This window comes from Odontesthes bonariensis, chromosome 7 (genome assembly GCF_027942865.1).
Source record: "Odontesthes bonariensis isolate fOdoBon6 chromosome 7, fOdoBon6.hap1, whole genome shotgun sequence".
NCBI classification, from domain to species: Eukaryota; Metazoa; Chordata; class Actinopteri; order Atheriniformes; family Atherinopsidae; genus Odontesthes; species Odontesthes bonariensis.
In genome coordinates this window covers 24579113-24594740 of record NC_134512.1, presented here as the reverse complement: position 1 = coordinate 24594740, position 15628 = coordinate 24579113, and the positions used below count along the sequence as shown (strand labels likewise).

The window sequence follows — 15628 nt, the reverse complement described above, 5'->3', positions numbered from 1 at the left end:
TTCTTTGATGACACTTTGAGGTGATGTTGGGAAACTGTTATGATAAATAAATGTGAAAACAATTAGTCCGAGTGGATATAAAAGCATGGGCAAAGTGGTGCGATGCATACCATTAAAAATAATGGCTGCTTTAGCGGTATTAGAAGACTTTGCAAATGGTGCAATTCGAAGAGAGTGTGTGTTCAGAGACAGAGAGGATTTGCAAGCACATGATGGCGACTGGCTCATCAGCCGCTTTAGGTTCCCGAGGGCAATCCTCCTGGAAGTGTGCGCAAAGCTGCGGCCGGTCGTTGGAGCGCAACATAGAGGCCAACCGATTGGAACTGCACCAGTCGACCCTGAGCCGAGCCATGCCATCAGAGTGGGATGGAATTACAGTGAACCCTCGCTATAACGCGGTTCACCTTTCACGGTCTCGCTGCTTCACGGATTTGCATCGTGCATTGTGTTCTGCATTCTGATTGGCTAAACAGTCTCTCCACTTCTTCTCTACCTGTGTGTCAATAACGTTGCGGTTTAATATGTACACGTACACGTTCATTACAGATCTCAAACATAATCGATGGTGGCATGTCGGTATATAAGAATCTTTTTGCCCAGAAGAAAAAAGAGCGACAACAACTACCGATAACTAAGTTCTTCTCTCGAAGAAACACACCTGCACCGCAGGCTTTAGAAGAAAAAAAAACGCTACAGAGCGGAGTCAGGATGCAGCGGCTCAGTCAGAAGAGCAGTGAAATACACGTGAGTCACTATTTGTCTCACTGTACTTTGTATTTTTTTTTTCAAAATCATTTTTCATTTTTTCTCGTTCTAATCCAATGACTCGGGTCGCGGTGGGGCGGTGCTGATCTCCGCAATTAGAAGCCTTCAGTTCATATTGATGATTAAAATGATTATTTCACAGTACAGTAGTTATTTGTAAAAAAAACGTTTATACAGTACTTTTATTTGTTAAACAAATGCTTGGGCCTGTAAAAAGGTTTTGTTCTTTGGTTTCAATGTATTATGGAGTATTTCATTGTATAATAATTGTAAAAAAAAATAAAGGTTACTACTTCACGGATTTCGCCTATCACGGGTTCTTTTTGGAACGTAACCCCCGCGAAAAACGAGGGTTCACTGTATACGCATCTCACCCAAGTATATCAAATTCCCATACAATGCAGTTGAACAGGCCAACATTGAAGCGCAATTTGCAGCGAGAGCCGTTTTTCCTTATGTAATCGGAGCTATCGACTGCACACACATTGCTTTCATTCGATCAATGTACAGATCATATGTGATGCGCAAATGCAATTAACCAACATTGTGGCGAGGTGGTCTGGTTCAATGCAAGATTCATTCATTCTGAGTAACAGCATTGTTGGGAACAGACTACAAGCTGGCACTGTGAGGGATGGGTGGCTTCTTTGTGAGTAACTTTATTCGTGTAATTGTCCTAATATTATTCCCCGTGACGTGCATTGAGCATGTGCGCCCCCAATTTCTATCCCGTCTTCCCAGCATCATTACACGTCTGTGGTTAAAGTTAGTTTCTTGCTGTTTTTTGATGGTTAAACTACAGCTTAAGATCTTTCTAACAAGACCCTGATCGTCTCTGTGTGCAAATGTTGATAACCTTGTGCGTAAAGTGCGAAATGTCTTAATCAGCCTCACCTTTTCCCCGGCGCACTTCTGCACTAGGTTACTGTATGAACATTTTTGTTGTGAGTTGCACAAAAACATAGGTATGTACCTTGGGGGTAATCAGAGTCACCCACGTGTGCTCCCACCACCCCTGAGAGAGCAGTGTCACCCACAGCGACACCGACTCTCTGTTCAAACAGGGTGAGCCCCTCTTCTCCTGTTTTTTCTATATTTTCTGATCGTGCAGAGAGGGGAATCACAGGTGCAGGGCTAATTTAAATATGATTTGCATATTTAAGTAGGGGAGTGGACAGAGAGGAGTCGGGTGCTCCGACTTGCGCTCAATTCCACGTTGATTGGGATGTGCAAAAGAAATGTGCTTGGATTTATGCATACGCACAGATTCATACATCCGGATATTTTTGTCCGTAGGAGGGCATTTGGGTTTGAGCGTACGCCATGTTTCAGTAGGAAATCCAAGCAAGTCTTTGTACATGAGGCCTCTGGTTTTTCCCAACAACTGATTTTTTTCTTCCCCTATTGCATGGGCGAGAATGGTTGAGGGAGCATTAGACATAGACAATTTCACCATGACAACAGACGTCTAGTCATAGAGTGGTCTTATAAAAGGAAGTTTTAGTCTTAATCAGTAAACGTCGTTCTGTTACATCTATCATTTTCCATTTTCCTCAACCATCCACGGTGCACCACTGCGCCGAATATCCGTCTACATGTATTCATCAACTCAAAGAAAGACTGTTGATGATTCAATTTTATTTTATTCAAAGTCTTAAGTGAAAGTTTTTCAAGGCCCACAGAAGCTCTGATCATTAAGGTTAAAAAATAAAAAAGTATGCTGAGAGAGCTTTCACTTTTCAGACATGAAATACATTTCTATTCATTTCCATTGTCCACATGAACATATATGCCAGCATGCTGGCTTTTGTAAACTTGTTTTCCTCTGTCAGACACTGGCAGTGATTTAGTGACTGTAGCAACCGAGTGACCTCTCCTGCCCTGTAAAACGCTGGACTCATTCAGAACATTAAATTGCGACCTTGACGAGCTCCACATTGAAATGCATTGCCCGTCTCTTTCTGGTGCACTACGGTACCTAACAATGTGTTAAGAGTTTACAACACAGAGCAGCAGTAGTTACCAGGACGCATTTAACCGTCGATACAGACTCTCCTTATCATGACTTATACTATCTCCCAATTTCTCAGCTATCAATCAGGACACAAGGGTCAAAATCCAAAAACTATTACCCCATTCAGTGAACCAGTATCCAGTCATGGATTATGGCACAATATGGCATATACACTGCTTTAAAAACATTACCCCTGGAATCTGGAACACAGGGCTTCTCTTCACTTCATATACCCAACAAACCCTAAAAATCTAACAACAAAATATCTTTTCTGAATTGCACAAAGTCAAAAATGTGTAATGACAATAAGACAACACGTCAATAGCCAGGATTTGGTTGGGTTAACAAAACATTACTTTTTACAATTATTATAGATATTATAGATACAATGATATCCACTTGATTGAGCTTACTGAACAAGGATGTGTGACAGCACAGCACAGCAGTTTGCAGTATGTGTATCGTAGCTTGTGTTTCTTTTTCCCATTCATCAAAATTGTTTCTACACTTTGCAAAAACATCACCAGAATTGCTCTATTGTTACCAAAGAACACCAGTCCCAACCAGTGATTTTTCAGGGTTTGTCAACTACTCTGGGTTTGTTTTGCTCTGGTACAAAGTGGGAAACTGCAGCACTGAAAATCTGATTTTGTGATCATTCTGCACCACGTTCTCAGCAAGACGTTCATCTTGTCGAGTTGTGTGGATGACGACCAACGTCAAACTCTAATGCGGAATCAAAGCAGTCAGAAATGAAAGTCCTTTGATAGGCTGATAAGTCTTTTGGAGCAGAAGCTGAAAACATTTTATGGTTTCATATCGTGTGTGAAACATACAAAGAGAATAATAGAAAAAGATAAATCAATTACAAGGTTCCTCTGTAATCCATGACAATGTCTTATCTCATTATTTGATCATAGGTGTGGTAAGCCTCAGAGCCTGGACACTGAATGCATATAAAACATTTGTTAACAAGTATCTTATATATTTTAACACACACACTTAAAAATTCCCATCCTCTGTGCTGTGTATGCAATTCAGAAAAAGCAAGGAAATGCTTTATAAATAGGTTTTATTGAATGGGCACAGCAATAAGTTAATGCATGAGGGGATTACAACATAATTTGTGTTTTCAATGGAACTGAAATACTATTCAAAATATTACTGGCTGTTGTAAATGGCCAACGGACGGCCTTTGTAAAGTACTTTTTCAGTCCTGTTGAAAACTGAAAGTGCTTTTTACAGTATAATACACATTCCCGCATTCATACACACATTCCTAATGCCTGTCATACAGTATTTCATACGTGCAGAATGCCTGCTACAATATAACTTCTATCTAGACTTATTAAATAGGAGTGTGTTTTTCTGCTGAGAAACCTCACACTCATGTGGATAATACCTTGACACATACCATCAACCTAAACATGGCTACAGAAAAAGACAAATTCTTCTGTAGGATAACGGCACTCTGAATGCAGCAGCCTCCCAGTGCAGGAAAATCAGTACACACGAGTCTATAATAGAACGTATAACTGTACGTTCACAGCTGCCAAGGTTATAGTATTTATTATTTACAAATATTTCTTCCGTACGTGACGAGGTATGAAGTGTGCGGCCCCAACTGACGCTACTCCCATCTGTCCCTGAAAACAGCAGGATAATATAATCAGAGAGAAAATGACCCACCTCTCAGCTTCATATAGCACACAGTCTGTTAGTAGAGATATTCTGAGAGAAGAGAAAATTACTTTGGAGGGAAGGCTTTACTCTAATCGCTCATCAAACACGTAGGCTACAGTAATGAGTCATTTTTCGCATACCAACGTAATGTGTGTGTGTGTGTGTAGGAGTGTTAAAAAAACAGCAGGTGGTGAGCGTAGAAAGTATCCGTACGTAGGTGCAGGGAGGGAAAGACCAATTAGGCTACAAACATGTGCTGCGGTTTTCAAAGTGCAAGAGGTTAACATCAAATCAGACGAAAGTCTTTTTATTCGATAGCATCGTCATAAAAAAGAAAATGAGAAAAGAATATCTAACAATTATTTCCTTTTAGGATTGCAACTAGTCTAATCTGCCATTTATTTTCTCAATTAATCAATTGACAGCTCTGCAAAGATTATTTGACCGTCAGATCAGTTGCTTTTTACAATTGGTTTAGCTTTGCCATCATTATTCTATTTGTCTCACTCCTAAAACAAGGCAGAGAAGAAACTATCCAAGTGAATACATCAATGATATATCTTGTTTTGTTTGTTTCTTCTTTTTTGTTTAACAAAGTGGAGCTGCAACATCCCATCTGTGTGATATTAAAACACACAACCAACTGAGGCTCTGAGAGGTCTGAGCGCTGCAGTGTAGGAAATATATGAAAACAGACTGAGGAAACCAACTGGATAGAATTTATATATATTAAAAAAAAGCATAAAGAAAGATAAAGAAAAATACTAATCTGACTCGTATTCATAAACTAACAGCTTGTTATTCACACATTCAGCATTAAGTAAAGGGCAACTCGTATTGTGAAAAATATGCTGCTGTATCTAAGGCAGCAGCAAGTCCCGTGTGCGATCGCAAGCAACAGGAGGCATCTGCATATCACAATGTGCTTTTTATTTAGCCTTTTGTCGGTGGTGTTAGCCCAGCTTAGTGACAGACAAGCAAACAGACAGACGAGGAGGGGGACTAGCACACATGCAACACAAAGGATCATGCAAACGAAGACAAATACACTTATACAGTGGGGTCTAATCCCGCTCAGGCTAACGCAGTAGTCAAATGCCACATCTAACACTCGCTGCTCCTCATTAAACATATCCACCAAGTGCAAACCTTCCCCCATGTGTTGCTCAGCTTACACTTCCCCCTCCCATCCTGACGGTAATCCATCTATTCCCACCCTGGATGACAAACAGTGAAAATACAAATGTAATATAAAAGCTTGAGCTTCCCTGTCCCACTCCAGCTCTCTATTTTTAGATCTCCACAAACTTCCTCACTCCCTCTGTCCCTCCACCTTCACATCCTTTAACTCCCCCCCTTTTTTTTCCAAATTAGCCTTGATTAATGTGTACGCCACGCATTGGGCCGTCTTAATTAAATAACACCATCTAATTAGGGGCTGATTTCGGATGGTAATGGCGCCGTAAGATGGTGGAATGGGATTGCGCGGCGTGACAGAACATTCATGAAGCCCGTCAAACTCCCAGGGCGGTCACACTCCCGTGGTTTCACATAAACAGCCCCCCTCCTAATCTGACAGTTACATTAAAATGCAAATAGCCCAGATGTGAGGGTTTGGTAACAAGTGTGGATTACAGTTCCCAGGGAGCCACTGCGTTTTTTTTTTTGTCTCTGCTATGTCATAAACCAGGTAACAGGTTGATAGCTGTTGACCTAGAAGTCGCTGTTCAAATATTGGCTGAAGCACTGCTGGACATGCATACGATTTCACGGGCTGGAAATCTCTTTGTATTGAGAGATAATGGCACTGATGAATCCATTTTACATGACTAAACACGAATAAATACTTGTCATCCAAAGAAGATATACAATCTCTTATTACTGACTGTTTGCTGTCCTGGTGGCGTAGTTTATCTCCTTTCCTTGTGGATGTATCGCCGGTTTTAATTAAATCAAGCTCAAGACCAAATGAAAGGTCAGAGAAAATTAAAGCATATTAATGAGCGCAGAGCAGGGGCAGCATACAGCATCAGGTCAGGGAGACAGCAGGGGCACAGACGCCAACCCCCTCCGTGTGTCTCGCCACACACATACACACACTTTCCTTCTAACTTAAAAGAGGTGCGAGACGTGAACAATATGGAACGTTTGTGTGTGTGGGTGTGTGTGGCGCCCCATCAAGCCACCAGAAGAGCATCCCCCTGCAGTGCACCATCATGGCTTGATGTCAAAGCAGGTGAACCCCAGCCAAAATACCAACCCTTTAAAAACCATTGACAGTAAAAAAAAAAAAAAATACCCCGCAGCAGCTAGTTCTTTCAGCACAAAAGAAGAAAAAAAACTGCTTTTATTCCCACAGAGGGACAGCTGCTGCCTCAAAGGGATATTGTACTTTTCCTTTGGGCTGTGAGAAAACTACAACGGCTTTGCTGTGGGGTGAGGCAATGGCAGCCGGAGTGAGGGGAGCGATGCAAATAGGGTTTGGACAAAGATCAAAAGACTTAAGTTTCACTGCATCATCAGACCTTGAGCACTACTCCTCCCCCCTTAATCCCTCCCGCCCTCCATCACTTTTTTTGCTCACCCTGCTGCATTCACGCTATCGCAACCCTGAGCCCGTTTTCTGAGGGAGTGTCCTGGCCGAGTGTTAATGTTGCTCTTACATGTCGGTTCTGAACAGAGATGTGAGCGCTAATGGTTTTTGGCAGGGTCCGGGTCCTTGGTGGACACTGTTGGAGCAGAAAGAAGACAGGCGGAAAAGAGGGACAGGAGGGGTGGGTGGGAGCCAGTGCAGAGATTGACCAGGTGCGTCGGTGGCGTTGGGTTCACTCGCTTTACAACAGCACCATCTGTCTTTATGAGGGGAGATCTACAGCTCCGATTAACTGGGGCTGCTCCTCAGCACACATGCAGAGCAAACCATAATGGATGGGATTTAGTGTTATATTCAATAAGCTGTTACAGCTGCTACTTGTTTTATGTGGACGTTTTAAGTGGGTAATACACAGGGGAAATGAGTGACCTGCATATGTCAGATGAATATAAATGATACCCTCCTGTATATCTTTCAAAATGTCTGAGTAACTTGTCTTTTTTAAGTTTTTATACAATTTTCATCTCAGTAAATGAAAAAGTCCCAACATTAGGGAAAAAAAAAAAAAAAAAAGCACTGACAGGCAAAAAGGGGCCATTTTCTTGACATTTCAGGGCTGAGAGGCTGTACCGGGAAAAGAAAAAAAAGAAAAAAGAAATCCTCTTTGTGACAGAGGCATTAAGTGCAACTGCAAATGTAACTTTTCCCTGAGCAAGCAACATTCATCGTCTCAGCGGACCTGCCCCTTCGCTCAGCCGGTGGCTTCCCTTTTTCTTGGCCAACTAGAGGGAATGAACAAGATGGATGCCGGTGTCACTGTGCTGGCCAGAGTGACAGATGGGCTGATTATACAATCTCATCCCTCCGGCCATAGAAAAACACAACACCTTGCCTGCTAGCTAACAGCCTTCATCTGCCTGCACCTTATGGATAGCTGAAGCTTTTTGTTAATATGGAAAAACAGCATTGTATGGACAGGTCCGATTACAGCCCTGGCCTCCCTCTTGACAGGTTGCACCAGAAAAGACACCTGCCACACTATTTTGTTTTGGCTTTTTCTTTTTTTTTTGCCTCCAAAACAAACTAAATCATCTGCGACCTCACGTCTGGCTGGCTGGCTTCAAGGGCATGTTTTTTTTCGCCCTGGACGGACACATTGCAAATGCATAAACGGATTCCTGTCAAGGCTTGATGTGTTGGTGTCAAGCTCTGCTGTGCACACAGTGGTTTCCCAGCAGGTAAGCTGGGGCAGCAACACAAAAAAAAAAGAGAGAAAAAACACGACGCATACTGAGAGACACGGCAGAAAACATTCTGCTTTTCAGCCAAAGAGGTGTGAAAAAAATAAATAAATAAGCCACGATCATGGGAGAATAAGAGCGGGTGCCGAAGGTGATCTTTCAGGATTAACCACCTTCCCCTTGCCTGCGCCTACCTGTGATTTAAAGTGTGGGCTGATTAATCAGACTGGTATCGAGTCTCTGTTCAGGCGAGACGTTAAGATCAATCACAGCAGCCAAAGGGGAGCATACAGTGGCTCTAACAAATGTGAAGCACAGAATGGGGGGGTGGGGGTAGAGAGATTGAATGCCTTACTCCATGCTCCCAGCCATCAGCAGGAACAGGTTGTAGATGTTTGAGAAGATGAAGAGGAAGAGGATGGTGCTGAAGAACATGGTCATCCAGGAGCCATGATCCTCGCGGAACATTTTCAGCCGCAGGTATCGACCTAAAGGGAGCATGACAAGGACACCGCTGTCAGTGGGGGTTCAAACGGCACGTCAACCTGCTAGCATGTGCGGCCACGAAAAAAGGAGGCAAAAGTCAATAAATTAGGCACAGAGATCAATGATGTCCTTTTCTGTCAGACATGTGCCCTTTGGGCGATGAAACAGAGGCAAAACAAACACTCTGAGGTGTTACTTCCACAACACCCAAGTTGTAGACTGAAGTCAAAATTTCGTCATCCATCTCAACTACTTTAAATAAACATGATGTTATCTGCTGGATACTTGCTTGTGTTTCACGATGCAAGTTCCACACGACTTGGGAAATTATTCAAACATTTGAGACCCGCTGTGGGTTTTTTAGACTTCTGGCTTAGAATCAAATTATGGAGAAATATCTATCTGGCAGAGCATGAGATTGATTCGGATACGCAGCATTCTGCACTGAATACGTAATCAAACAAGCTCGTCCTCTGGTGGCAGGTCTAAGCTAAACTCATGAAGGCAACAGGGTTTATTATATCGCACCACTGTTACAGTAGCTTGTTGTTGTGACAAATGGAAAAATGTAAACTTTTAAATCAAGAACTCACTTTTCTTTTTTTTCCCTGATTGGAGTGGAATGAAAGCATGAATTACTCAGATCTGGGAGAGACCACGTGCGGCGCAATTGTACATGCATAATGTCGACACACAACAGCTGTTATGTCTTTGATCTACCTCCCACACAGCTCGTGGAACAGAGGCAATCTACAGTTCACGTAAAGGGTATTTGTTATCACCACTATCAATCGGCTCTGGAGGAAACAGGCTTGAAAAAAAATATGGAAAATAAACTACGGATATAAACATCCACATAGATAGAGGAGACAGATTAATCTACTGATGCTGATATATCAAGATCTTAAGTGTCCTTTTTAAAAACAGTCATAATGGATCAAAGAATCTTAGTGTAGATTACTGGGCATCTGAGAATCTGTCACATTACTGTATAGCAACGGACTAGAGTCTTGTGTTTTTATTACGTCCATATCAGCGTACAGCTGTTCCACATGAGCAAGCACAGCACAGTCCAGCAGGATGGGCCTGTGAATGTCTCATTGAAATGAACACAACAAGAATGAGGTGACGCAAGCTTGCCACTTCACGTATGTTCATAGTTTAAAGGGATAGTTCGCCTCTTTTGACATGAAGCTGTATGACATCCCATATTAGCAATATCATTTATGAACATTTTCTTACCCCCCACTGCGTCCTGTGAGCCGAGTTCCAGCCGAGTTTTGGCGTTGACGAAGGTAGTCTGGCTAGTTGGCTGGGGCTTAAAAAAATAAAGCGTTTTGCTTCTCAAAACAATATGCGTTCAAAAGAGTAATACATGTGCGTCACAAAATCGTTCATCCAGAAAAAGTCAGACCTCACAATCGCTTGGCACTATTTTCTCTCTACCTTCATATCAATGCGTGCTGCCACCTGCCGATAGCCGCACCTGTTACAGTGTTTACTGCTCAGAAGCAGGGGACTGCTCGGTCTGCACAGTTTACACAGCCCGTAGTAATACAAAGGTAGAGAGAAATAGCGCCAAGCGATTGTGATGTCTGACTTTTTCTGGAGGGACAATTTTGTGATGCAAATGTATTACTCTTTTGAACTCATATTGTTTTGAGAAGCAAAGCGCTTTATTTTTGTGGCCCCAGCCAACTAGCCGGACTACCTTCGCCAACGCCAAAACGAGGCTGGAACTCGGCTAACAGGACGCAGCGGGGGGTAAGTCAAATTTAATTAATGATATTGCTAATATGGGATGTCATAAAGCTTCATGTCAAAAGAGGCGAACTATCCCTTTAAGCCTCAATAACATGTTGATGCAGGCAGGGTGTTTCATGCCGAGTGAATCAGAAGGTCCGTGTGAAATGTGTGCAAACAGAGGACAACGCGGCAGAAGATGAATAGCGGCAAGTGGACCCACATTAAATGAAGTTAGAGTTCGTGCATGTTCTGACGCTAAAAGCGATGGAAAAGGAAGTACTGAAGCTATCGTTTGAGAATTTAGGTAAATATGTCAGACGCTGCAGCGCTGTAGGAGAAAACATTCAAGACACTCTGCTGCTTCCAACTTCCTCTGTGGGAAATAATCATATATACATGATACATAAAAAAGACAAAAATGTGAATGTATTGATAGAGCATCTAGGCCTGTTTGAGTCTACTAGTGTGTATGCATGCGGGGCTAATCTGACTCCCAACGGCATTAATCGCTGAATGGGCAGGCTTTATATACAAGAAAAAGTATTCATGGCTAATTATATGATCACATGAGCTGAACTTAGTCTATGGGAGACAGTAAGAGCAGCAAGATGCAGTATCATTCAAATGTTGAGAAAGTTATCCGTCTTGAACAGAGCGTCTTACTGTCTGTATAAGTAGTTGTATAGAATTTTGGAGGAAAACGAGTTTGAATGGGTTTGGTATCAAAGCAATGCAAAGGTATACACAGCATTGTGTATAGTGTTAAGTGATTTGCAGCAATAGAAGTGGCATAGAGACCAGCTAAAGATATTGTAAAAAAGATTGTCAAAGATGTTGATGAATTCCAAACGAAAAGAAATTGTCAAATTCAGATATCCCTCGCGACATTATTATGGCATCATCTTGATTTAAAGAGTCACAGACAATATTCTAAACCAGCCTGCATGAGGAAGCTCAACTATGTGGGAAAAAAAGAGTGAAATGTCCCTTTAAAAACAATTGAGAGGAAACTTTAAAGTATTTGGCAGGCAGTTTATAAAGTTCTGCTCTCACGCACAGGATCCCTGTGTTAACTAAGAAATCCTCTATGAGTTAACTTGTTTATCTAACTCTATTTCTACCACATATCACTGTATTGTTCACGCGCGCACACACACACGCACATGCACACGCACACACACTACTCAATCTGTGGCAGCTCTGAACCGGTGCCAGAAGCGTCCATCTTCCCAGGAACAACTCTTTGTTTTTCTCTCCTCCGGCTCAGTCAGCATCCCTTTCAGTTACAGCTCCTCTGAGAGCTCATTGTGTCCGCGCGCACGCACACACGCCGCCGGAGAGACAGCAAAGCAGAATGCTCCATTTATTTTCCCATTAAAGCCTGGCTGGTTTGCTCTTCAATAGTTTTACGTGCTGTTCGGCCTCGGGTTGCTCACCGTTAGTGTTTTCTGCTGTGCACATAAAAAAAAACTAAGATGTGGAGATTCCTAAGGAGAGGGGGGAATTTTTGTGAAGGTTAAGTGCAGTCATCACGAATTCGGGCTCCTACTGAGAGTTCAAAAGCCTTTCCAATGTTAAAATATGACATTTAAATGTTGTGACTATTTACTTCACCTCTGTTGAAGACAGCACAAACTACAGTATTCCCTTAGATAACCTCAAAATCTTGCAGGTTTGGGCCAAAAGCGAGAGGCCACACATATGTCTTGGTCTGTGGTATTTCAGGGCTCATCACAGTTGCATAATTGAGTTGACTTGCTTGGGTGAACTTAATTGCTTCCAGTGCCAATGAGCCCTGGCTTGGATGTCGGCGCACAGTGTGTATCGGCAGATCTGACTTTCAAAGCAACACGCCGCGCCATCGGGCACGGACGCACACGCGCGGCCTACATGGGCGGGATTTAAGGAGGGGTGATTCAGGACCTCTCAGCCAAGGCGGTTTGACTCACCGCACCTCCCTATGGTAGAGGACCCTGATAAGGAGTGATTCATGAGCACCGTCTCATACGAGGCTTAATCCAGCACAAACCCAGGCACACAATTTTTTTTTTTTAAAAAGACAAGAAATTAAAGTAAAGAGTCAAATATTTCTTACCCCCACTGTAAACACGTCGATGGAAAAACCCCATGCTTCACTCAAAAGAGCGCTTTTACATTTCCAGCAGTGTTTTACAGCATCGTGCCTGTAAGGCCGCTCATGCTGCGCGGCTGGGATGAGGTCATGCATTGCCCACCTTTCCTCAAATGTAGTTTCTAAATCAGAGACGTAGCTAAGTCTCCATCTGCTGGTGATACTTGGACAGCACACAGACCAGCCGAGCTTTTAAGCACAAAATCACATGACACATTTTTTATCAGCAGGGACAAGAGACGGGAAGATGCTGTGCAGGATATATAAATGATGAACATGAGCGTGAATTCAGTCAAATATGCCACGTCTAACTTTATAAATGCCTGGTCTTAGAAATAACTGGTAAATCCTTAATTTCAAAACACTTGGGTGTGGCTTTAAAGACCAACAGGGGAAACACTCCACCAGCTGTATTCAGTTATTTAGAACATGGTCAAAATAAACAGAAATTGGCCATTTAGAACAATATAACAGCTAGAATCTTCTCAACAATTTGTAACAATTACGACGTTTAATCGTAGACAAAAGATTCAACTTCTTCTGTGTAAAGATTTTTTTACCCTGAAGAAGCTGTTATATGATCGCTTTATCCTACATTTGTTTTATCAAATTGTACCTAATGCACTGTAACACGGTGTTCCACTTCACAGTCATTTCCTTTGAAGCATCCTCCCCGGCCCCGATTGTTTTAGGTAATTAGGGCATTGGAACTGCTGCTTTACGGTTACCCGTCTGCTTCTCTGTTGGAGGATGAGATGCTGGGAAGTGCTCAGATTATAAAAGCACCAGATTTATGGTAGCAATCCACTTACAGGTCATGCAGACACAAACACTAAAAAACCAGCAGAGACCATTAGTTTAAACAATTGCATTGGCACACGTGGACAAGCAATTCGCTTCAATGTTTAAAGAGTAGTTTTGCTTAATCCTCTCTTTATCACATTGCACCCGCGCTCACACACACACACACACACACACACACACAGAGACATACGTCACAGTGTCTCAGGTAGAGCTGCACATTGATCAGCTCCATACAGATGTGAAGCAGACAGCTGGTGGAGGAGATGCGATCAGCCTCGCCTCATCATGGCAGCGCTCCTCAACATGTCCGACGCAGCTGAGGCAGGTGAGTTAAATTTGGTCCTCAAGTACTCTGATTAGTAGCCGTGCTTTAATACAAATCTATCTGTAATAATATTCTGCTTTAGTCCTATCTTTAAGAAGTTAAATGATAACTCTTAAATCAAAGAGCAAATTTATTGTTATTTGATCAACTTGGCTGAAATATAAAAATGTCAAACTCACCGTGGCAGCAAAAGTCCTGATGATAAACGGTCTTTTTATCAGCTTATTATTTACAGAATAGCTGTGGGATAAATATTCCTGAGTGATTTCGAAAATTTTGAAATACAATCGGTGAACTTTGGCTCTTCTCCCTCTCTGTGGACACTTAAGAGGCCGACGGGAACTACAGCAGACGGTTCCTGACCCGATCAAGTGAACAAAATGAATGAGTTATCTCTAATTAACTGAGAACAGCAGTCAACATGTCGGAGGCAACAGATCAACAGTCCCTCAGGTCGCATCGTTCATAGCAGACAGTCAAGCTTTCACTTCCTGGTGACGCCTGGAGACTATGGAGACAGCTACTGTAAATAAGAGTGTCCTGAGAGAGAGTGGGTGGACAGGTCTTATGAAAAGTACACTCTGAGGACAGGACTTTAATGAAAACAAAAGAGTAAGATCTGTAGACTGAATAAAAGTGTTCAGAATTTGATTTAAAGTAAGAGACTTATACTTGGAAATTGGATCCTAAAAGCATAGCTTTGTTATTCAACATATTCAGCTTATCATTTATGTGGATCCAATCATGCAGAATTTCAGCCTTTAAATAATCAGGGTCACAATCAATTCATAAACAGCTTGTTTTAATCTGCTGCTCACTGGACGCGATGATGCGCAAGTGGCGGAGGTGCAAGAAGATGAGTTACTCATGTTATTGTTTTCTGAACATAACATCTTAGCTGGTAAGTGTAGATCACCGCAGGCTTGAAGCAGGATCCCTATCAGACAGCTTGGGCCAAGTTAGATAAATACAAGGAAACTACTTGCGTCTTGTGTGACTCGGGACTTAAGGTGGCACTCTGATTAACTTGAAAATGTTAACCGAGCATACAGACACGGCGAAGAAGTGGACAACAGCGTGTTGTGGCAGAGCGCAGGGAAACTTCAGGAATCTACTTCATACAAGTTGTGTTTTACATTACTCACACACATAGATGAAATATGAACAGTTATTCAGCTCTGAAACAGTTGGTACCAGAGCCAGTCTAATCTTTGTGCTAAACTAAGCTGGAGTAATCAAAAAATGTTATTTTTGTAAAATACTCATGGAAAGCCCTAACGTAGCTATTCAAAAAGTACACAGGGTTGACTACAAAGCAAGATTAAAAGCTTGAGATATGTTTTGAGCTTTCAATGTAAGAGGTGGCTCTCTTTTACCCTGGCTTGATCACCATGGTAACTTGGGTTGAACCCATAACCCTCACTGGAGGACATCATGTTGAGACTTTCAGATTTATCCTTTAAAATCAGCTTTACAAAGACTGCCACCGTTTTACTATTCACCTGATAAAACCCCCGATAGCAAATTCAGACAGAAACTAAATGTAAATGTTGGCAGAAGTACGGAATTCATGTTGATGGCTGACACTGAAACCAAACTGAAAGAGTTCTGTCATGATTTTCAACAATAACTCAACTGTTCTTCAACTGTCATCTAAAAACTCGATGCATGTCGGACAATGTTCACAAACAAACGGCATTCCAAACGTCTTATCAAACCATGACATAATATGCATTCAATAATAATAATTCATACTGGATTTTCTCAATGTTTAGTAAATCCAGTCTTTCTCCATGTTGAGGCAACAACCTGTGGTTGGTATTCATCCTCAGCAGAGAGG

General features: G+C 42.1%; 1 protein-coding gene across 2 annotated transcripts in view; it reads right to left on the bottom strand.

Moving 5' to 3' along the window:
- The window catches only part of tmem117 (transmembrane protein 117), a 48426-nt gene that overhangs the window by 17386 nt on the left and 15412 nt on the right, over window positions 1–15628 (bottom strand). For both annotated transcript variants that reach the window (XM_075470266.1, XM_075470265.1), the window contains exon 3: window positions 8652–8784. In XM_075470266.1, the coding sequence (XP_075326381.1) occupies window positions 8652–8784 (133 nt within the window). The remainder of the gene's footprint in view (window positions 1–8651; window positions 8785–15628) is intronic.